Source organism: Pseudochaenichthys georgianus, chromosome 19, assembly GCF_902827115.2.
Source record: "Pseudochaenichthys georgianus chromosome 19, fPseGeo1.2, whole genome shotgun sequence".
Classification (NCBI taxonomy): Eukaryota; Metazoa; Chordata; class Actinopteri; order Perciformes; family Channichthyidae; genus Pseudochaenichthys; species Pseudochaenichthys georgianus.
In genome coordinates this window covers 22,416,811-22,439,956 of record NC_047521.1, presented here as the reverse complement: position 1 = coordinate 22,439,956, position 23,146 = coordinate 22,416,811, and the positions used below count along the sequence as shown (strand labels likewise).

Here is a 23,146-nt window from a genome sequence, read left to right as displayed (position 1 = left end):
TATTATTAGTTTGATATTTACAAAGTAAAACAGTTACAAATTATGTTTTCCAACTCAACATGTGAATTCAAGGAATTGAACACAGGCTTTAAAAGGATTAGAAAAGACATTTACCTGAAATCACAACATCTTAAGTGATCAGCATACATGTTTGTCACAATTTATGAGGAGATTACAACAGATTAGATAATGTCATAGTAGTGAATTATATATATATATTAAAACACAATCATATTTCCAATATCATGATAAAACAAAACTGTGGCAATTTACATGAAGTAGACTTTAATGAGGTTTTTTGAGAAATAACACTTAATTAGACCTGTCATCTAAAACGATTTAAGGCCACTGGATAAATATGAATGTAATAAAGATTCCTAAACAGTCAAATAAAAGTTTAATGGCCCTCTTCTTTGACTAACTACTCCGGCAGAGTCTGTAAAGCCGTCACAGGTACGGTCACGGGAACGGTCAGGGAAATGACGCTGGGTTCCACAGTGGAGGAGGGAACCTCACTGGGAGGAGGAGAAGGAAGCGGGTCGGTGTGGATAATGTTTATGTCACTGAGCTGTGTGGGGGCCGGGGGGGCGTCTGCATGAGTCCGTAAGTGCTTGCGAAGGTAGGCAATGAACAGGAACGCTTTGCCACAGTGCGGGCAGCTGTGGGGCTTGCTGGTGGAGTGGATCTTCTGGTGTTTACGCAGGCCAGATTTGTTGAGGAAGCCTTTGCCGCAGCTGTCGCAGACGTGAGGTCTCGGCTTCGGATGCTGCTTCTCGTGCTCGCTGCATGGTGAAATACGTTTATTGATGGGATGTAGGTCGCAGAGCAGGAACACAAAGGAAACACGGATGCATTAAGCATGTTCATTTTAGCATTCACAAATGTCACAGCAAATGGACAGATTGCACATATGGATTGAAGTGTTGCTTAATGTACTTCCAGGTGTCAAAGGTGTCAATGATGGAAATAAAGAGTGGAGCAAGAGCTCACCTTCTATAGCTGCAGCCGCTAATGGAAAACTACGCTTTTGCTTTTAAAAGGTGCATGAAATGTCAGTGTCTTCAGTAAATGTGTTCTTTTAATCTTTGTACACATTTGTAATTGGTATAAAAACCGACTTTCTTCTTTCTTTTTTTTACTTGACAATTCTTGTATTATTAGTTTGATATTTACAAAGTAAAACAGTTACAAATTATTTTTTCCAACTCAACATGTGAATTCAAGGAATTGAACACAGGCTTTAAAATGATTAGAAAAGACATTTACCTGAAATCACAACATCTTAAGTGATCAGCATACATGTTTGTCACAATTTATGAGGAGATTACAACAGATTAGATAATGTCATAGTAGTGAATTATATATATATTTTAAAACACAATCATATTTCCAATATCATGATAAAACAAAACTGTGGCAATTTACATGAAGTAGACTTTAATGAGGTTTTTTGAGAAATAACACTTAATTAGACCTGTCATCTAAAACGATTTAAGGCCACTGGATAAATATGAATGTAATAAAGATTCCTAAACAGTCAAATAAAAGTTTAATGGCCCTCTTCTTTGACTAACTACTCCGGCAGAGTCTGTAAAGCCGTCACAGGTACGGTCACGGGAACGGTCAGGGAAATGACGCTGGGTTCCACAGTGGAGGAGGGAACCTCACTGGGAGGAGGAGAAGGAAGCGGGTCGGTGTGGATAATGTTTATGTCACTGAGCTGTGTGGGGGCCGGGGGGGCGTCTGCATGAGTCCGTAAGTGCTTGCGAAGGTAGGCAATGAACAGGAACGCTTTGCCACAGTGCGGGCAGCTGTGGGGCTTGCTGGTGGAGTGGATCTTCTGGTGTTTACGCAGGCCAGATTTGTTGAGGAAGCCTTTGCCGCAGCTGTCGCAGACGTGAGGTCTCGGCTTCGGATGCTGCTTCTCGTGCTCCTGCAGGTCTGCCAGCTGTGCAAACTCTGCCTGGCAGCTCTCACAGACATGCAAGCCCATTGGCACGATTTTGGCAACAGTCAGCGGTGTAGAATCAATCGAGTGGAGATTCTCATGCGCCTGGACTTCCTCCCAGCTGCCAAACGTAGCATCGCAGTGAGTGCAGGAGAACTGAGGGAGAGTTGTGTGGGCAGTGAAGCCTGACGCTGACCCGGCCTCTGTCTCTTGTTGCTGTTCTTCTTGTTGTTGTTGCTGCTCAGCATGCTCAGCTAGGTGAGTCCTCTCATGTTTGCGCAGGCTGGAGGAAACCACAAAGGACTTCAGACACTCCTCACATTTGAACGGCCTCTCCCCAGAGTGCACACGCCGGTGCTTGTTGAGGCTGGAGCGCTCTGCGAATGACTTGTCACACTCTGTGCAGGAAAAGGGCCGAAGCCCCGTGTGGACGAGCATGTGGCGCCGCAGATCCCAGGACGCTACGAAGGCCTTGTCGCAGCTCTGGCATTTGTAAGGACGCTCTCCAGAGTGGACGCGCTCGTGCACGGCCAGATCGGCCGGCTGCCTGAACCTCTTGGTGCATTTATCGCAGGGGTACGGCTTGAAACCCAAGTGGGCCCGTTGGTGACGCCGGAAACTGGAGGGGTCGGAAAACATCTTGCCACACTGCGGGCAGAGGAAGGGTTTCTCTCCAGAGTGCGTGCGGAGGTGAGACTGGTAGGAGGAGAGCTGGGTGAAGCCTTTGCCACACTGCTCACACTGATAGGGCTTGTTCTGGGAGTGGATGCGCTGATGGCAGGCCAGAGAGGAGGAGCGGGAGAAAGCTTTACCACAGTCTGAGCACAGGAAGGGTTTCTCTCCAGTGTGCGAGCGCTCATGGTTCTTCAGGTCCTTCAGCTCTGTGTACGTTTTCCCGCACTCATCACAGGCGTACGGCCGATGGCCTTGGTGGTTCCTTCTGTGTTTTCGGAACACAGAGGGATCTGCGAAACTCTTGCCACACTCAGCACAGAAGTATGGCTTTTCTCCTGTGTGAGAGCGCATATGCACCTTCAATTTAGACAGGGTGGGGTAGCTCTTTGAGCACTGACGGCAGGAGTAAGGACGCTCCCCGCTGTGCTGTGTCATGTGGATCCTCAGGCATATAGCTTGCATAAAGGCCTTACCACACTCTGTGCATACGAATGGCTTCTCCCCAGTGTGAGAGCGGCTATGGTTGCGTAGCTCTGTGGGAGTCTTGTAAGCCTTGTGACAGTCGGGACACTGAAAGGGACGCTGGGCCGAGTGAGTGCGCTCGTGCTTTGAAAGTTGAGCCTTGCTCGAGAATTTTTTCGTACACTGAGAGCACAAGTGTTGCGGCTGGCCGTCCTTTACATGTGCCGAAAGCTTGTGGCTCCGCAACGCCGACAGACTCCTGAAAGCCTCTGTGCATGCAGAGCATTTGAAGGAAGGTTTGGATTTTGGAGGCCTGCCTCTGCCACGTTTTTTCGCAGGCTGATCTTTCACCAGCTCTTCATCTTGTTGGCTGTCTTCGTCCTGTGCAGGAGGGGTGTGCTGCTCTGCGAGAGGGGGGCTGCCCGGCTGAGGAGAAGCCATCTTTATAACTGCAGAGAAATAAATGTGTATTAGTTATGTAAATAAACAGATCATTAGCAGCATAAGAGGATAAGGTGGTTGTCCCATAGACATCACATTCCTATGACAGATATGATTTATAATAGCTGATTTTCTGTGAAAGGGGACCATAAAATAATCCGAATAATAACATAATAACACAAATATGTGGGCGTGCATTTAATCACAAAATGGCTGGCATTAGGACCTCAGGGACAATAAGCTAACCGCTTTGATGCCAGAGGAAGTCGGCGATGCAATGACACAGATCACACTGTCTGCATGACTGACATGTGCCCGACCCCACGAGAGGATCAAAGATCACGAGTCAGTGCGACGTTGTTAACAACCGGATACGATAAGTACGTATTCATGTTCGCTTAGCTCTCTTTCGCTAAAGACTTTAACACACTCAAAATGGCTGGCTTTAGGACCGGCTGCAGCAATTCTCTCCACAGTGTCGTCATCATCATGGTTATGCGGGATGGATTTTGCTAACATTAAGCCGCCTTTTTTGCATCGTGTGTGCTTGAGAAAAATAAAAGGTCTTCCTTACCTGGATCAGGGCATTAATAGCTGATCGAGTGCCCGGAAAAGCGTCTCGGTGCACGGCTGCTTTTACTGTGAGTCTCGGGGATTGACTGTCTGCAGGGCGGGGACGGCTCTAGGACCATGATGACGAAAGCTCTCAGCAAGCCAAGTGTGTAACAATTTAATGCGTTTAACGGTAAATAAATATCAAGATAAGGCATATAAATGTATCAGAAACCCCTTGATAATTCACGGTAGAAAGAATGAAGCCACTGGGTTTCATTTCATATTGGAAACATGAATGCCACATATTATTTTTTAATATAAAGTCAATGGCAGCTTTAGCTACGTAGGCTAACCTACATTGGCTGTCAGGAACTGAGATGAGCTTAAACTGTTTCACAAAAAACAGCATCAGTGGTGGAATGAGTACTAAGATGATGTACTTATTTAAAAGTACTAGCATCAACATGTACTTAAAGTGCCAAAAGTGATAATGCAGATCAGCCTATCTTCAGAATATTTATTTTATGTTTTGATTATAACTATTGATGAATTGATGTTTATCAAAGCTAGTCAAGTAGCAGCTTATTTAATTACTGTGTATATGTTAGCTATAGTTAGTTAGTTAGTTATATGTGGAAGTTGCTCCAGGTGTAACTAAAGTCGCATTTAATATTACATCTGTAGAGTAACTAAATTGTAATAAATAAATGTGGAGTAAATACAAGTAAACGATTCACCTCTGAATTGTAGTGGGGTAGAAGTACAAAGTAGCAACACATTTAAATACCTAACTAAAGTAAAGTACGTAAATGTAGTTACTTTACTTCACTTACTTCAGTGTGATAGACATGTTTCTATTTAAGTTGAATGTGGGGTTACTTTAACGCTGAGCCCCTCTGGTCACATTTCGAGGGGGAAGTATTTCTCTGCTGCACATTTCCTGTTCCTTAGCAACAAGAGCAATGTGGAAATGGTGATGGGAGAAGAAAAGACAATTGGAAAAAACGGGGTTGCCCTTTAACACAAAAATAACGCTATTTTCAAATGGATGAATTAAGTAATATCTTCGGAGGCTAGCGTTGAACCAGCCCTTATTTAGGTATGTAATCTGTCGCTTTTGTCCACGCTGTGATTCCGGTTTTTAAAACGACTTGGCTTTTTGGTGCAATGTTTGTTTAGCTAGCCTCGATGATGCTAGTTGGTAGCGGGCTAACGTTTGCCAACGGTTTACACGAATTTAATCATAGTTAACATGCCTTTCTGCTCTGTATAGTAAAATAACAATGACTTTATTATTCAGATGTTGTTAACAATGCAACAGAAAATGTGTGGTGTTTGTTGTGGTAATAAATCAGTAGAGATAGGCGTTTCCCGGTTTATTGTCATAGCTAGGTCAGTAGCTTGCTACTGCAGAGATATAGCTAAACATGGTTACCGTTTCTAGCTAACTACATTTAATTTACTAAGTATTTTACCATGAGGCTGGTTACCTTCTGCCGACTCTGTAACCCATTATATTGTATGGCATCTTTATTACACTTTATCACATACCTTGCTTTTTCTTGTTCTTATTCCTGTTTGTTCAGCATGTTAATACACGTTATCATTATTTTTTCTTCAGTTGGAAATATATGGTTTAACCAGTGGATAATTTAAAACTTTTTTTTTAATAAACTCTATTTAAAGTATTGATTGTAATGGTTAGAAAAAAGGGTATAAATAAGGACAACTTGAAACAAAGAAAGGATGCTTTATTTTGATAATTGTTACCAAATTGTAACAGTGTCCTTTATAGTGGACAAGTTACTATGTAATATTAAGATGCTTAATCAATGCAAATGAAGGGGTAGGACACATTGTAGTGGGTAGTTCTGTAGAAAATGCAATTGTTCTTTTACATATGAAACATTACCTTACTGTGGCTGGCTTTTCAAAAGATGAATTTACTTTTATAGGTTTAAATAAGGGTTCAAACTCTTTTGAAGCATACACATTAGTAGTTGTTCAATGTAGCTTCTTAACTGACATGGTTAAAATCTAAATTTGCATAGAAGAATTGTTTGAGGAATAAACCTTTACATCTTTGTGTATTTACATGTATAATTGGATTGTAGGTTATTTGTAGCTCTCTTTAATGTATACATAACTCAATGCATACGACTGAATACTATTGTTTACGTATACACAACTGCTCTAATTGTCACTCCTTCTTTCCACAACAGCTACCTGCTTCTCCTGAATTCAAGCCAATCCTGATTGGGTAGAACTGGTTCTCAACGACCTCTGCTGTTTTCCCTCCCATGACACTTGGACCTTACTCACATACCTACCTTCTGCGTATAAGGACGATAAAGGCATCTGATGCATCTGATGCATTTCCCTCTTGAATATTCATGCAGTGTGTGTCGAGTGCACTTATTTGAAACGCCATCTTGTAATGGCGGTGCAAGACCCTGGCAGGACAACAAGTTTTCCATGCAAACAATGCGACATTGTATGTCCCAACATGCCCAGTCTGCTTGAGCACACGGATGCCCACCTTCAACAAGAGGAAGATCGCAAATTTAAATGTGATGAATGTGGACGTGGTTATAGACATGCTGGTAGCCTAGCTAACCACAAAAAGACACACGAAGTGGGTTCTTTTCAATGTAACATCTGCGGTAAAGAAAACTCCAACTCTCTGGCCCTGAAGAGTCATCTCCGGAGTCACAACTATCAGAAAAAGTACTCCTGTGACCAATGCGAAAAATCTTTTCGTCTGGCATCACAGCTATCCACACATGAGAGGGTTCATCTTACCAGGCGAGTAAAGGACCGCTCGTATAGGAAGGTAGACATGGAGTCTCCCATACCTGAAGATGATGAAATAGAAAATGATCACCCCATTGAGGCTGGTGTTGGGATTTCTACAGAAAATAGCCCAGCTGAGTACAAGACGGATGTTGTTTATAACGCACAATCTGAATTGTCTGATGATGCAGCAGATCGGCCTTTCAGATGTGACCTGTGTGACAAATCATACATACATCATCGAAGCCTGACCAATCATAAAAAGACTCACCAAGTGGGAAAGTTTGAGTGCACAGTGTGTTGCAAACTGTTCAATAACATGGCTGCCCTCTACAGCCACCAGAGATCTCACAAGACGAGAAGCGGGACGGAACCAGATTCAGTGGGGAGGTCATACACTGCGGCACCACTGGACCAGTTTTCACCCCAGAGCCAGGATGCTCCAGTAAACTTTTGCCATTTATGTCAGGTTCTATTCCCCAATGATGAAGAGTTCCAGGAACACATCCAAATGCATAACTCTTCTTCACTGTCATTTGGGCTTCAAGATACCTTGTCCGAGAATCACAATATGTCCTATGAAAACAGTATTGCCTCGCCCGAGTCAAATTTGTATGCATCTCCTATTAATAACGTTCCCTCAGTATCATCACTAGATAAACATGGAGGGTTTGATCAGCCCCTAGAACAGATTAGAAGTAACGGTCAGATGTACTCGGACTGCTCCAACAATCAGACACCACCTTCCAATAGCACTCAGGGAGAACCCTCAATCATTGACACAAGTATTCTCAATCCTCTCCTGACGCTTGACACTGACAGTGCAACTGCAATGGAAGAGAGTTCAACTGGAGAATCTGCTGAGCGCCCCTTCAAGTGTCAAATCTGCAGCAAAAGCTACAGGCACTCTGGGAGCCTCATCAACCACAAAAGGTCACATCAGGTCGGGATTTACAAATGTTCCATCTGCGAAAAGAGCTTCCCTCACCTGGCCGCCCTCAAAAGTCACCTCCGTGTCCACAAAGGTCAGTCGTCTTCGTTCGGCTTCGACGCTGACGGAGACTGGCTCTCCTCAGAGCCTCTGACTCTGGATAACCAACAGGGCTTCTCCGCTCAAGAGGAGGGGGAAGAGGAAGAAGGGGAGGAGGAGGAGGAGGAGGGGGAAGAGGAAGAAGGGGAGGAGGAAGGGGAAGAGGAAGAAGAAGAGGAGGAGGAGAAGAAGGAGGAGGAGGATGGCATCTTCCCTCTAGTTGATATGAATCAGGAGGATGGATTGGAAGACAGCAATGGAGCTTTGTACCATGAGGAGTTCAATCCGGATTTCCCCGACGATATGGCTATGCATCTACCTCACAATGACCACCTGACGCAGAGGCACATGTGTGCAGACTGCAGTGAGACATTCGCAGACATTGCAGGGATTAAGTCGCACGTTTGCCCACTGCTACAGCAGCAGCATGACACTACGAGCAGTGACTATGATAGTGTTGTACATTTCCAGGACAGTAATGATGTTCAAATTCCAGGGAGTGATGTAGACTTCCAAGGTCTGAATGGTAACCACGACCAAAGTTACTTTGAACAAAACTTCCATGAGGAAATAAGAAGTGATCACATTAATAGTTGCGGAGAAGGGGATAACGCTGATGAGGATGAGGAAGATGGAGATCTTTGTCAGTGTTCTTTATGCGGAAACAGCTACACCAGCATGAGGGCTCTTAGGAGCCATCTCCGAGGACACACACAGTCCCATGGCACTCCTGCAAGCTCTGGACCTTCCTCTATGTCCTCCCATGAAGAGGTGAAAGACGAGGAGGCTGAGGAGATGATGATCTGTAGCACATGTGGGGAGAGTTTCGCCAACAGTCAAGACTTGACCACTCATCAGCTTCTACACGACAAAGAGCAAGTGGACAGTGTTAATCAGTTACACGTGAACAAGAGCGGTGTGTCTGAAGCCAAGGAGGATGTACAGAGTATCTGTGGCAGCTGCGGCATCTTCTGCATCAGCTTCCATCATCTTACGAACCATGGCTGCTCCACGGAGAGGACAGAGAAGTCGACTCATACTGAACAGGAAATGGAAGGGAATGATGTCTCCCAGCCTGATCACACGACCGATGACAAAGAGACTTTTGATACTGAAGATCGGCAGTACAAGTGTGATCAGTGTGGGCGTTCATACAGACACGCCGGCTCCCTCCTTAACCACAAGAAGTCCCACAAAACCGGTGTGTTCAGGTGCCTCGTCTGCCAGAAGCGCTTCTACAACTTGTTGGCCCTCAAGAACCATCAACGGTCTCACTTTGATAAAAAGAGGTCAGTACAGGTGCACACCATTCAAACATGTCTAATTCTCATATGTGTCACTTATCTTAATGCTAGTTGGAAATTGTGATTTAAATGTTAAACCATTTTTGTTTTGTGACTTTAAGGCGGTTGTTCTAACCCTTTTGCAAACACAGATTACCCCTATGCCTTGTCTCTTCCCCCAGGCATTCTTGCAATGAGTGTGGCAAAGCTTTCAAAATTCAGAAGCAGTTAATAAACCACCTGAAAAGGCACAAGGAGAACCAAGCCAAAATCCAAGACCTAAACAACCAGATCCAGGCCCTCATGGAGATGAATGGCACCCGGCCAGATGGAGGAATGCAGTCCTTAACTCCAAACACCAATCAGGCTTTCCCCTCCACTCGACGCCGCAAGCAAGTACTTGAAGGGAAGATGGAGCAAACAAAGTGTGAGAGCTCCATCAAGTCTGAGAACACGGCTGACCAACGGCCTTTCGCCTGTGATCAGTGTGGCCGTACGTATCGCCACGCAGGAAGTCTGGTTAACCACAAAAACTCCCATAAAACAGGCGAATACTACTGTTCCGTTTGTAATAACAATTACCCCAATCAGCTAGCGATGAAGAACCACATGCGCACCCACTTTGCATTGAAAAAGCATTCTTGCCAAAACTGTGGGAAAGGGTTTCGGGGAAAGAAGCAGCTATTGGCCCACGTTTGTGCGGACCTCAGAAAGGAGAAGGCCGGAGTCAAGAAGGTCCTCAAACCGAGAGCCTTTAAGTGTAAGGAGTGTAAGAAGGCCTTTGTTTCTGTTGACAAGCTCACTACCCACGCCTGTGATGCCCCACCAGGCAGAAGTGAGGCACAAACAAGTGTGACTCGGATTAAAGAGGAGCGGCCTTTCAAGTGCATGATATGTAATCGCAGCTACCGCCACGCAGGCTCCCTCCTGAACCACAAAAACACACACAAGACCGGACACTTCAGCTGCACCTTCTGCTCCAAGCCCTTCACCAACCCCATGGCGCTACGCAATCACACGCGCATCCACACGCAGAAGAAGAAGTACGTGTGTCTGACGTGTGGAAAGGCCTTCCGCCTCGCCAGTATCCTGCACAACCACCAGAGGATCCACAGCCGGGCGGCCAGTCACTTCAGGTGCTCTGCGTGCGGGAAGAGCTTCCAGGGCCGGTCCGGCCTGAAGAGGCACCACTGCCGCCGCGGGCAGGAGAACGCCCCGAGAGCCGGGGTGCAGCAGACCGAGCGCGGAGACAAGTGCTTCATGTGAGTAACTGTCAAAAATAAACACTCAAAGGTTTTATAAATCTCTACGATGTCCCAGTCACATGTATTGGTTGTTAATCTTTTTAAAAATAAATTAAAACAATCATTAGCAATACTTTTTTTTACTTGTTTAATGTTAGAAACAAATATCAGCCAACTGTACGCAACAGTATCAGCTTAAAAAATCCTGTATTGATGAACTTAGTCATACGTATTATTATGAGTCAAATGAAATATTTGTGGTTCTCCCACATTCTGTTAAGCGTGAGAAATATACAATTCATTTGGAAACCTCGAAAGCTTTGAATGGAAAAAAAAGATATTTGTTAAAGCTCAAGTAATCATTCAGGCTAGCTAACAAAGAGTTCAGTGTTGTGTCTAATGATCTGGGGTACAGTGTAATGCCAGGCATTGAATATGAACGTATTCCTGCTGCAGGTGTGACTTGTGTGGGCGCTCCTACCGCCACGCTGGCTCCCTCCTCAACCATAAAAAGACACACTCCGAAAGCCTGCACCACTGTTCCTTGTGTCTGCAGACATTTCCTGACCCTCTCACTCTACAGATTCACTCCCAGATGAGGCGGCACTGCTGCCCCGAGTGCGGCAAGACCTTCTGTCAGCTGGCTCACCTGCAGAGCCACATGGAGGTGCACTCCAAGCCAGCGTCCAGCTACCTGCAGCACCAGGGGGCTCAGGACCCCTACCAACACAGCGGGGAACAACCCGTAGACGACATTGGCTGGGACTCAGGAATAGATCAAACCACGGGGATGGGCGGGATGCTCAAGCCGGTTCCTCCCCCTCTCTCCCATATTCCAGAGAGCATCGCTGATTCAGAGAAGAGCAACGAGGCGGAGGAGAAGAGCCACGTCTGCGATCATTGCGGCCGCACCTACCGCCACGCCGGCTCCCTCCTGAACCACAAGAACAGCCACAAGACGGGCTCCTACTTCTGCTCCGTCTGCCAGAAGGAGTTCACCAACCTGATGGCCCTCAAGAACCACCGGCGCATTCACACGGAGCCGAAGCGCTACCAGTGTCTGGAGTGTGGCAAGGCTTTCCGAGTGTCCACTCAGCTCATATGCCACCGCCGGATCCACACCAAAGAGAAGCCTTTCGCCTGCCTGCAGTGCGACAAGAGCTTTTCCAGCAAGTCCAACCTGCGGCACCATCAGAAGCTGCACCAGAACTCCCAGAGCTACGACGCGCCTTTTAGCATGGATGCTAACGCGTTTATGGACTTGGACATGGGATCTTTCCTTTGAAAGCAGATTCCCGAGCGCACAAGAGACGAGGATAGGCAGCCCTCTTATTTATCTGTTATTCATCCCTCTATCAGTAATTGTATTTTTATTTCCGAAGCTTTCGTTGAAGACATTTCATTGCTGTCTTACCTCCTGGTGACTCGAGTCCTCCACAGGGTTTACTGGTCAGCTTCTGATTGGGACTGAATGTTTTCTTTGATCAACAGGATACCAGAATACACGATGGCTGATGATAATATAAGTCGCGGCTCATTCCTCAATGACAAACCAACCAAAGTGATCAGAAAAGTGCAGCCCAGGTCCATGTGAGGAAACTGACAACATGTTTCTGAAAGACAGTACTATCTTCTCTTGCTATGTTTAATTGTGTTCAGTGCCTCTGAATGTTCCTTAGGAAACAAAGTAATACATATTATATTTATCTCTGACTCCTTTTGTTAGCTGCCAAAAGGACTGCTCACTTTCCTTTTTGGATTTCAAAAATGGCAAGCCTGTTGTAAGTCAAATACCTCTGGGCGTGTCCGAAGGGCAGTGGCAAAGTGATTTTCTCAAATCACATTATCAAGTAAATAGTCGTACTGCTAATAATAGTCACGTCAAGTGACATAGTATGCTTACAAAAAAATGATGTTTTTATTAATTTATTCCTGTTATGTGCATATTTGACCAGAATTGCTTTTTTATGAATGTTGTAAAAAAAAAAAAAAATCTGTCTTCTAAAACTCATGTAGCCTTTAAGGAACGCCATCAGTCGATTTGTATTTAGTTCTCAGTTACAGCAAGCAGGAATGAATGAGCCAGGCGTCATTGGCTGCACTCAGGGTAAACCTTCAAAAGGAGCTCACCTGACGTGTTAAACGTTGTACATAATCAGGTTCACAACTGAGCAGTTTCTTTCCACGTGCCATTTCAACTCAGACGTTCGTCACTGCAACAGTTAGCTGCAGATGCACGTGTAGTGCATGCTCACCCGTTATAGTCCGTCTCAATCCTCTGAGAAACATCAGTAATGTTGAAGTGCCAGTGCCTAAAATGTCAAGTAAAGTGTAGCAGTATAATTTTAACAAACCTCCTCTTGGTATATTTCTTGTTAACTGTAAACCAGGGCCGAGCGATACAGAGAAAATCACAATATTTGTAAGTGAATACCTTGACATGGATATTTGTGTCTAGATTACACAATAAAAAAATTTGATAACCAATAATACAGTAAAGGCAAATAATGGAATTAAACTTATGATAAAAAACTATCGATGTTAGGGACACTGCGATCTTTTTTAATTGAAGAAAAGACAAGTTTTTTTTTTTTTACGATATTTAACCGGATGAGGGATTTTAGTCACAGACTTCTGGATCTGAAGTTATCAGAGCAACAAGCTGAGCTAGCTCGGTTAGCCTGCTGGGATCTGATCAAGAATGGTTGTGATTGGTGGTTTGCTGCGTCACTCACTCAAGTACCCCTGACATGAGAGCCGCGGGAGTTTTCCTTTAGTAGCAAGCTGCAAAAGAATTGTAACGTGTTTGAGGTCATTTGCCTACTTAATATCGCACGTCCTGCGATGTGAATATCGCACATAACGCGATTATCGTCACGACGCGATATATCGTGCAGCCCTAATCGATGTAATGATCTCCAAAATGTAACGATATCCAGTTTCGTATCACAATAATATCAGTGTATTGCCCAGCCCTTCTGTAAACTAATACAGGTTTTTTTATTGTCCGTTACATCATTTATATCCATTTTCTGATTTGTAAATCTCCTCAGCCACAGTCAAAACATCTTAATGTATTGCAGCAGTGAGGTGGAAGTGGTTCCTTTTTGTATTTTTCCCTTTTTATGAATAAAACACAACGACTATTCATTTAAAAACAACACATGTGGCCAAACGATCGGCCAAATATTACCACAGACTGCGAGGGCTTTATGGATTCACAAGGTCGAGCCACTTCCATCTTCACTGTCCAGTTCATGTGCAATTATTTATTCTCTGGGTTCTTTTTTATATTTTTTAGCGAGGTTGTCTAACGAGCCTGTTGGTCCTTTAGTGGTTTCTGTTCACAGATCAGAAATCTAGCAAAAAAGGAACTCCTTGGAAACAAAATGAAATCAGATTTTTCTTTATGCCGTAGATATTAACATGTCATGCGTTAAGAGTTTGTGTGGCACTGGTCAGAAGTATGCAATACCTCATGGAAAGCCCTGCCTACCTAGCAACTGCTCCGTAATGCCTCATGCAGCTTACTTGTAGAGAATACACTGTAACAATAGAGATCAATTGTAAGAAATAATATAAAGCGTTCATTCAAAGTTTTTTTTTGTAGTTTTCAGAAGCAGTTTTCACCATAAAATGTGTTTTGTCTTTAGAGTTATATTTGCACATTTGTAGATGAGACACTTGTAGCCTAAGGAGGACAGGAAGTTAATAAAAATGCAGCCCTTCGGTAATTCACCTCAGTACGTTTGCGGGTCGTAATATTTAAGCAATATGCTGAAACTATTGTTTCAGTGCATGAGTACATGTCTAACCATTGTATCAGATTCAGTATACTGACACTAGCCTTGAAAAAGTAATCGCCATCTTGGGTTTTTTCATTATCAAAAGTTCTGCAAATATCAATTGAAATGACTTGGATTTATCTAACTAACATATGTTCATACACCATGGTAGCATACGTGTAAAAGGACACACCTGAGTTCAAACACGCTTAACTCCATCTGTGGAGCTAAACCGGGTCCCTTCTCTGTCATTGAATCCACTTTGACTCTTTTATGATATTTAGTCAAACTATAATATGACTTTATTAAAAGAAAACTAAACCATGACTTATCTGACTTTCTTTACTTTTCTTTTTTTTGTCGCACTATACGATTACTTTTTTCCGACATGATATACTATGACTTTATGATATTATTTGATATGATATATGCTATGACTATTTTTCCCCGTCGCATTATACTATGACATTTCTTGACCATATAATCCTTTTTTATGATGTACTAACTGACTTTCTTTGACGTATTATGACTTATCTGATATGTTTAAGATGTTTTTTTCTGGTATTTTCGACATACTATCCTTTGACTTTTTTTCAACATACGTGACTAGGATCTCAGACCTCTGTAAATATTTAGAGGAAAATATCGGTTGGATTCATTCAGATTTCCCTCAGCAGAAGAAAACTGCTGGATTAGTTATTGTGTAATTTAAATAAAACATATACCACATGTTCTGATTTATTGGATTTTCACTGCTCAAAAATGTCTGCTCACTATTTAATTCATATTTATATAACTATTTTGTCACTCTAAAATGTAGATTTTTACTTCTTTGTTAGAACTTAGTTTAGGATATAAGCAAATTGTTGAAATGAATTAAAAGACTTGGAAAATCTAATGTGTTTCGTGTCTTTTTTCTTCTCATTAATAGTGATTGTACATTTTACCATATCAACAAGAGGTGTAATATAATTGTCAGTTTTATTTAGAAAATACATTTGTTACAAAAAGCAGTTTATAAGATAGCATTAAGTAAAATAAGCCAGTGCATGTACAGTATATACAGAAATTAGAAATAGGAAGCCGGAAGTGTTCGTTATTGCTCAGTATCATCGTTGGCTGGCCTGGTGGAAGTTCAACAAAAATCTTCACTGGAGTCCCTTTTTAAAAATGTGCTTTGTCACTCGCAGTTGATGCAAAACAACACCGCAAGATACTTACAAATAAATAATATAAAACATCTAAAAGAAGAGTATTTGAAGTGATTCCCTTATTTTGCTGCCAAAGGGCATCAGTTCACCCACAAGCAGACAGATCCAAAACACGACCTGAAACCTTGTCAGTCACATAAAATACAACATACCGACAAACATGGCAGACTAAAAAAAGAAATGGAAAACAACAACCTTGGCCACCGTGATTCTTGCTCAATGGCTACGAAATTACAAACAGATACATGACATGTATCTTTAGATCTGAAACCGTTCAGAGTTAGTAAGCATACGGGTCTTCCTGAAACACTGTAGGTGTCATTTCCTTCACTACAGTACATTCCTCCCGACATTCCCACATGTTTGCAGTTTGGGATTGTGTGTCTAGTGTTACCAACTTCCTGCCGGGACAGAAAAGCGCGACTTCTGGTGACAAATCATCTCCTAAAACCTAGTAACATCAAAACAGACATGACGTCATTGTATTAACCCGCGATAAAGGGTCTGTGTTGGTCACAGGAGACGCAGTAACAGTGAATAAACACAGCTTTATCACTGAATACGACTAAAGGAGCAGGGACCAAGGCCAACATACATTTCACCTAGAAGCTACATTCAAATGGCCTTAATGGGCCTGACAGTACTTCTTAATATCTCACATGTTTATCTCTAAGAGGCTGTTGTGGTAAATGATCAAACCTTGTCTAACACGCAGAATGGCTGTGTTACATTCATTACATAAAATACAGGATTTGTGAAGCATCTCTGAAGAAATGTCTGTAGTTTCAAACATCTGTAAAACCCACAAAGGTCTTCCAAACCTAGGAGTGGAATATGAAAGGCACGCAATATCTGAGATTGATACCACTGTTATAATGTTGCTATCCTACAGAGGTGTGAGAGGCGCTCCTGTGGTCTCTGACGGGCCTACACTGAGCACAGCTCTTCACTCGACCGTCTAATAAATAAAAAAAGGTCCGATTCTGAAGAAGAGAAACCCTGCGGAGTATTTGGTCCAGAGGTTTTCTCGTCAGGCTCTGAACCAGCCGCTCCTGGGTTCTGTCACATCTGTTTCCAGAGGAAGATGAGGCTGTGGATGGAGAGGATGATGAATTATTTAAGGTAGATTTAGCTTATAACATATAGCATTCTCTGGTGAGGGTCACCCCAATACGGATCTTGCAAGGTTTGAAAGTCGTTACTTTTACATTAAAATCTGACTTTATACCAAATGAAGTGTGAACAAATTATCATATAGTCTAATCCTTGTAGTGACAAAGGGAGAATGGTACTTACTGAATGGTTTAAGCTTGGTAAAGTGGCCCCGCAGTTTCTTCAATGGGTTCTGTGATACATCAAAAACATTAGCATTAGCATTATTCCATCGCAGTAAATTATTTGCTTTTCTTGACTCTTTTCAACATATGACTTTTTTTCGAGATTAATATCTCGAGTGAGATATTAATCGATAATCACCGCGACACCGAATAGCCATGAAAAAAAATCTGACTTTGACCAGTTTTTTTCTGATATTTTAGTCAAACTATAATATGACATTTTTGTTAAGATATTTTCGACTATGTCGTTTTTTTCCCATCAAAAAACGTCTTTTTTCATCATACTATATTATGACTTTTTTTTTTCAACAAACTTTTCAACAAAAATATTTTTAACGATATACTATGTTTGACTTTTGCAATATTTTTCAACATACATAATTAGCCCCGGACATGCCCCAGGCCAATTGAACCCCTGTACCTGAGGCCCTTGTAAATGTCATAAAAGTGTTAGTACTTCATCTACGATCAAGCTAAGGTTTTGGAGTTGAAGGAATCTCACCACGGAGAGGCCGTTTGTGGTTCTTTCGTCGATGTACCATGACCCCGATAATCAGCGCCGCCCCGACAAGAACCACCGCCAGCACCGAGAAGCTGGTGATGGCCGCGAGCTTCCACACGTCAGACGTCTCGTCAACAGATTTACCTGTTGGTTAAACAAAAAAACGTAAACTACAAACACTTAAAAGAAAATGTATTGGCCACAAATGTGAACAAATCAAGGTGTTGGACTTTAATTTCTTTAAAGACGTTAAAGCTGGACAAAAAAGTGGAATAATATATACTGTACATATAGACTGTTGTGCATATAAATATTGTAGAAAAACATTATTAACCAATGACAAATGAAGTTCAAATAAAAGTAAAGTGTTACTTGTAACTTATACAAATATTGCAGATAAATACATACTGAATGGATACTTATGTACATTGTACATGTATATCATATATATACAGGAAATACAATTATTAAACAATTTTTTTGCATCAAAACTGTAAAGTTATATTGTGGGTGTCTTGTTACAGAGGTTGAAACTGTATGACTAAACAGTTAGGTGTGACAGCTTGCGGGAAGTAATATTTATTTGTGTGTGTCATCAGTTAATCATGGCAGGAAGTGATTTACATTCACTGATTCACTGTCTTACATGTGTTGCAGGACGGGGTCTTCGGGTACTGTTTGCACGACGAACACGACAGACAAACGTCCAAATCTGAGTTCCAAAACTCTGAGCTGCCACACTGACCTGCACAAAAGGTAATGGGTTAATGTCTCATGATTTATGAACACATAACACTGCTTAAGGATGTGACATTTTATGACTTGTAGCAGTGGCAGACTCAGGGGCAGGGGCGGGAAAAAGGGGCAACAGGTGCACGACCTTGAGCAGCAAGACGCAACGTTATCATGTTTTACCAACCACTTTGCAGAGTTTTGATCAAACATCGGGGCACAGAAGGATACATTTGTGAAACAAACCAAAGCTTTCCTGACTCTGGAATAAAGTTAAAATAAATGATGATAAACAGGTGACTTGCAGAAGCCTGGCTAATACAGAAAGACATGAGACTTATATGAAATGTGTGGCTTTCTTCTTCTCATACAACGAAAGTGGGAAATTCCTATGGGTCAGACCGCTGATGTAAACCCAATTGCAAGACAGAGGTTTAGTCATTTCAGGTGTATGTGCTGTGTGAAGAGCAGGATGTGTTTTCACAGAGTGCTTCCTTTGAACTGTTTTGCGACTACGTGCGACTTCCAGAGAAGAAACGAACATGTCGGTGAGAAAGTAGTCATTGGAGGTTCAGCTCTGAGAGGAGGACACAATGGAAAGCTTCATCTCTTTAATAGCAGTCAGACAGCTGAACAATTAAAACGCTGGCCTTCCCAGGTGATAAGGGCGGAATATGCAAACACAGTTAACACCAATGGCATGGTAAAGAAACGGTTTTAGTTTTTTAATAATGTGTGCTTTTATCTGCTGCTTCCTGGATTTGGTGAAGAGGCATATTACTATCTCAAGGTCATGCATAAAGTAGTTCATATAGTGTCATCAGTTGGACAAAAGCCTCTTCAAAACATTGTTGCAAAACAAATTAAGCCTAAAGTAAGAATGAAACCATACCAGAGATGATAAATCAGTGACAGCCTAACAAGGATACTCTACCGGTATTTAATAGATACAATTGATAAGAATCTTTCTTTGTGTCACACTGTTGTTTATTCTCCATAGTTTCACAAGAAACCACCCGAGCCTGAACTGATTCATCATTTGCAGTAACTGTCATGTTTGAACTGGCTGCTTTAATCACCACTGAAAGCGATACCACAACTCACTCAGTCAAGAGTCTGACGCAAAACTAGATGAAAAGAAAGTGAAGGTGACTGTGGTCAGTACATTCACAATAACACAGAGTATCGACTATGACGTCAAACTGAGGACAAATAAACTGAACAACACAAAGTCCAGCTCGTGAAACAAGTGAACAAAAGGTCTGGATCGGGATCTGGATTAATACTGAGCAGAACCCAGAGGTACCACGCTCAGTGGGGGATGGATGATCCCCGCTAAATCTCTCTTAAAATTTGCCGGAAGCACTCCACGGTTTCTGCGATGACAGCTTCTTCTGGTAGCAAGTTCCACTCTCTGATTGTTCTCGGAAAGAAGGAGTATTTAAGAGTGTCACTAGTTGCGAAAATGTGCTCAAAGTTCAAAGAATTGGCTTTGCGGGTTGCACTTCTTCTAACTGGCTCTCGGTACATTGATGCATCGATGGCTGAGATGTTATGGACAATCTTGAAGAAGGGAACCAAACGAGCCAATCGCCACCTTTCACTTAATTCCACCCAGTTCAACCGCTTGAACATTTCTGTGACACTGCTGTCCCATTCATAATCTACAAAAATGAATCTTGCACCTCTTCTTTGTACTGATTCCAGGGCATCACTGTCTTTATCAGTGTAGGGGTCCCAGACCGAGCTGGCGTACTCTAGTTTAGAACGTACTAGGGCCACAAAAGCTGTCTCCTTCAGTTTCTGGGGACAGCGTCGCAGGTTCCGGCGTAGGAAGCCGAGCGAACGGTTTGCCTGTATTACAGTTTGGCCGATGTGTTGGCCAAACTTCAGGTTCTTATGGATTTCTACCCCAAGATAAGGCTGGTGGGTCACCTCTTTTAACACCTGGCCACATAGAGTATAGCTTTTAATGTGCGGGTTAGTTGATCTGCTTGTTCGTAGGATGTAGCACTTACTAGTATTAAATAAATACTATATATACTATAATAAAGTATATTGTCACTCAAGACAGAGAAGAGCAGAAAGAAAGAACAGTTCATGTTTGACACGTGTTGAGCGCCTCTCTGACACTGAACACAGATGAATGACGTCTTTCGTGTCTCCGGAGGGAGATTTGTAAAATAAATAATCCTGAATAACAAATATCCCTGATGATGTCAAAGTGATGTCACTAGGGTTGTCTCATATTGGGCTTTTGAACAGGAAACCTGCTTCACTAACTGGATGTATGGAGTGGAGGGCGAGGAGGACTTAACGAGAGATGCAGTTAAGTTGCCTTATGGGAAACGTAGGATCCAGGGTTCTTGGAATTTAACCCATGTTTTAAAGAGGACACATTGTGATTTTAGGGTTTTCCCTTTCCTGTAGTGCGTTGTCCTGGTTTTTGTGAATACAAATGGTCTGCAAAGGCTAAAATACCAAAGTTCCCTCCAGAGGGAGTTTCTCTCCCCCCTCTGCCTGAAATTGGACTACTTTGTTTACTTCGGAAACACAGTGACATCACTTTGTAACACTCTTGCTGCTATTGGCTAGGGCTCTGGTTTCAGACAGAGGGTGAAAAGAGGTGCTGCAGTACAGGCAGTAAGAGAAACATAAAGAGCTTTTTGAACATTAAAGCATGTAAACATGTCACAGTAGAGACACAAGATACAATTATAAACATGAACATTTGCAAAATACGGCCCCTTTAAAGTAAGGATAGCTCAGCCTTTGGTTGTTCGATTTACATTTTCTTTCTCTTTTGAGTTCCCAAACATCATGGATGGAGGTAACCTCCTGGGAGGACATGTCAGTTTTCCAAGAGCCTGAGATCTGAAGCCTACAAGTTATCATTACCAGTTCTTCAGCTGCTTACACAGGACCACATACCTGTCGACAAGTCATTAATAAAACAGCCGCAAACCATAAGGCACTCGCCGTTAAAAAAGTCATGTTCGAGGCATTTTGACCTCTGAGTGTGTGGTTATGTTGGAGCCATGTGCACAGATCCCCGGAGTCCTCCGCAGCCTGCAGAGCCGGGCTGACTCACTTTATAGCTGTGGTCACAGGACAAATGTGTCACAGTTCTTGTAAGCGTTTCTCCTGCAGCCATTCATCACCCAGCAGGTCCAGCTGGATCCTGCTCTTAGGTTGAAAAGGTCACAAAGAGGAACTGAACCGTGACTGCTGGTTGACTTCCGCGGTCTAACCCTAACCCGGAGCAAGGCTTTTGTTTCTCAAATACAACCTGCTGATTACATTTCTGATTTTAATCTCAATGTTGAGGTTAAGAAGGAAATGATTCTACTACAATGTGACTCCTCGTGAAGTATTCCACTAAACATGTTCCCACCAGTCAGCATAGTATTTTAGCAGCAGGGGGTAAGATTTCAATAAAGTTTCTTATGATGCAGCACTTAGAAATCTGGCACATTTGGAGCCATTTATTGTGTTCCCGGACAGAAGACCTTGGCTTATTCTCAGCACCTAGCCTGACAAAGGGTGTTTTTGGGTGTGGGGGTGCTGTGTTTTGTCATGAGTTGGAAGGGGGTGGGTGGATCAACAGCTGATGTCCAGATGTAGAGATGGTTTCACACGGATAGGATCTACACTAAGGACTTTTTGACTTAAAATGTGTTTAAAGCCTGAGGAAATGGTGCAAACTCTTCAAATTATTCAAGACTGAGTTTGGGATGATATCCAAACTTTAGTCTGCGGTGGAAACAAAGTCATAAGCTCTCTTTTTTTGTGGAGGGGAGTTTCTGAGACAGTAAAAATTGTTACATTTCAGAGAAGTGGACACAGGCAGTGCACCATGTCCTCTTCGCCCAGGGACACGGATGGACGGGGTGAAATAAGGCGATAGGAATGCGGAACCGGTGAGAAATGCAGCTGGTAAAGGAAGCGGCTCTGTAAGCAAACCCACTATCTGACCCCATTAAAGGCAGACCACACCAGAGACCAACAATCCATGTTCACAGAGACAAGGAATCAAAGCAATAATAACACATATAGAGAAACAAAGAAAATGCATCAACATCAATCAAAGTTGCCATTTAAGTTTCCTCATTGTTGGAATAAAAACAGCATTTTACTCACTTTTCTGTGCGCTCACACCATGGAAATTGGTCCCAGCCGCTATAATAAGTCCGCAGAGCGCGCAGAGGGTGTTTAAAGCCATGGTGTCTGCGGGGGAAAGCTGCTCGGTGTCGGCTACACGATTCCCGAAAAGTTCATCTGATTAACAATCCGAGCTGGTTTTGAGCATGGAAAAGCGAGCATCAGAGTGAGTCACCCGGAGGAGTCTGAGCCTTGTTTTAATAGCGCACACACCCACGCTAACAGTTCAACTCCTATGACTCATTTCCTATGTACTGTACTGCTCGGATTCTCTGCGCACTCACAGGAAACTCCTCAGTGTAGCTCCATTTGCTTCTAGTGAAAGTTTCAATCAAACCACATCAAGTATGAGAGTTTAAATACAAAAATTTCATTTTTGTATGGACACACCCCGAAGGATTTTCTCAAGGGTATTCAGATAGTGTACTTAAGTAAAAGTACCAGTGGAATACTCTGTTACAAGTAAAAGTCCTGGATTCAAAATGTTACTATAGAAAAGTATTCGCATCAACATATGCTTAGAGTACCAAAATTAAAAGTACTAATTATGCAGATTTCAGAATAATATATTGTGTGTTTTGATCATAATTATTGATGCATTAGAGTGTTATAAAAGTGCAGCTAGTTGTAATTACTTGTACTCTTCAGGGTAGCTTGTGGATTTACTCCAGGTGTATTCTTATTTAATTGTTTATTATATTTCACATTATTAAACAAAATCTGCTAAGTAACTAAAGGTATTAAAGAAATGTAGTGGAGTAAAAGTACACCATTTTCCTCTGAAATGTAATGGGAGTACAAAGTAGCAAAAAATGGTGATACTTGAGTAAAGTACAAGTACGTCAAAAGTGCCCTTAAGTAAAGCACTTGAGTCAATCTACTACTTAGTTACTTTACACCACTGGTTTTCCTCCACATTTTTCACAGAGAGTGTGCAGTCTGGAGTTAATAGTGTTCTCATTGTTATTACCACGCCTGTGTACGTCA

The 23,146-nt window shown here is 42.6% G+C and overlaps 3 protein-coding genes across 8 annotated transcripts; 1 reads left to right on the top strand and 2 right to left on the bottom strand.

Moving 5' to 3' along the window:
* Positions 1-230: 230 nt before the first annotated feature.
* Positions 231-4,184, bottom strand: znf668 (zinc finger protein 668). The gene is made up of 2 exons (XM_034106784.2): positions 4,101-4,184; positions 231-3,534 (listed from the first exon to the last, which is right to left on the bottom strand). Exon 2 carries the CDS (start codon positions 3,524-3,526, stop codon positions 1,574-1,576), a length of 1,953 nt encoding a protein of 650 aa, XP_033962675.1. The 5' UTR covers positions 3,527-3,534; positions 4,101-4,184; the 3' UTR covers positions 231-1,573.
* znf646 (zinc finger protein 646) lies at positions 3,776-15,114 on the top strand. Of its 6 annotated transcripts, none has more exons than XM_071206719.1 (4): positions 3,776-3,906; positions 6,304-9,193; positions 9,370-10,449; positions 10,888-12,016. In XM_071206719.1, the coding sequence occupies exons 2-4, from the start codon at positions 6,519-6,521 to the stop codon at positions 11,714-11,716; spliced, it is 4,584 nt and encodes a 1,527-aa protein (XP_071062820.1). In that variant the 5' UTR covers positions 3,776-3,906; positions 6,304-6,518; the 3' UTR covers positions 11,717-12,016. The 6 variants fall into 6 exon arrangements, with proteins under 6 accessions (XP_071062820.1, XP_071062819.1, XP_071062821.1 ...); XM_071206718.1 differs by lacking the exon at positions 3,776-3,906 and adding an exon at positions 4,156-4,244; XM_071206720.1 differs by lacking the exon at positions 3,776-3,906 and adding an exon at positions 4,199-4,271.
* Positions 15,115-15,180: 66 nt separating this feature from the next.
* Positions 15,181-22,440, bottom strand: LOC117464398 (uncharacterized). The gene is made up of 5 exons (XM_034106811.2): positions 22,139-22,440; positions 17,913-18,011; positions 17,267-17,410; positions 16,724-16,772; positions 15,181-16,517 (listed from the first exon to the last, which is right to left on the bottom strand). Exons 1-4 carry the CDS (start codon positions 22,218-22,220, stop codon positions 16,732-16,734), a joined length of 366 nt encoding a protein of 121 aa, XP_033962702.1. The 5' UTR covers positions 22,221-22,440; the 3' UTR covers positions 15,181-16,517; positions 16,724-16,731.
* Positions 22,441-23,146: the final 706 nt, after the last annotated feature.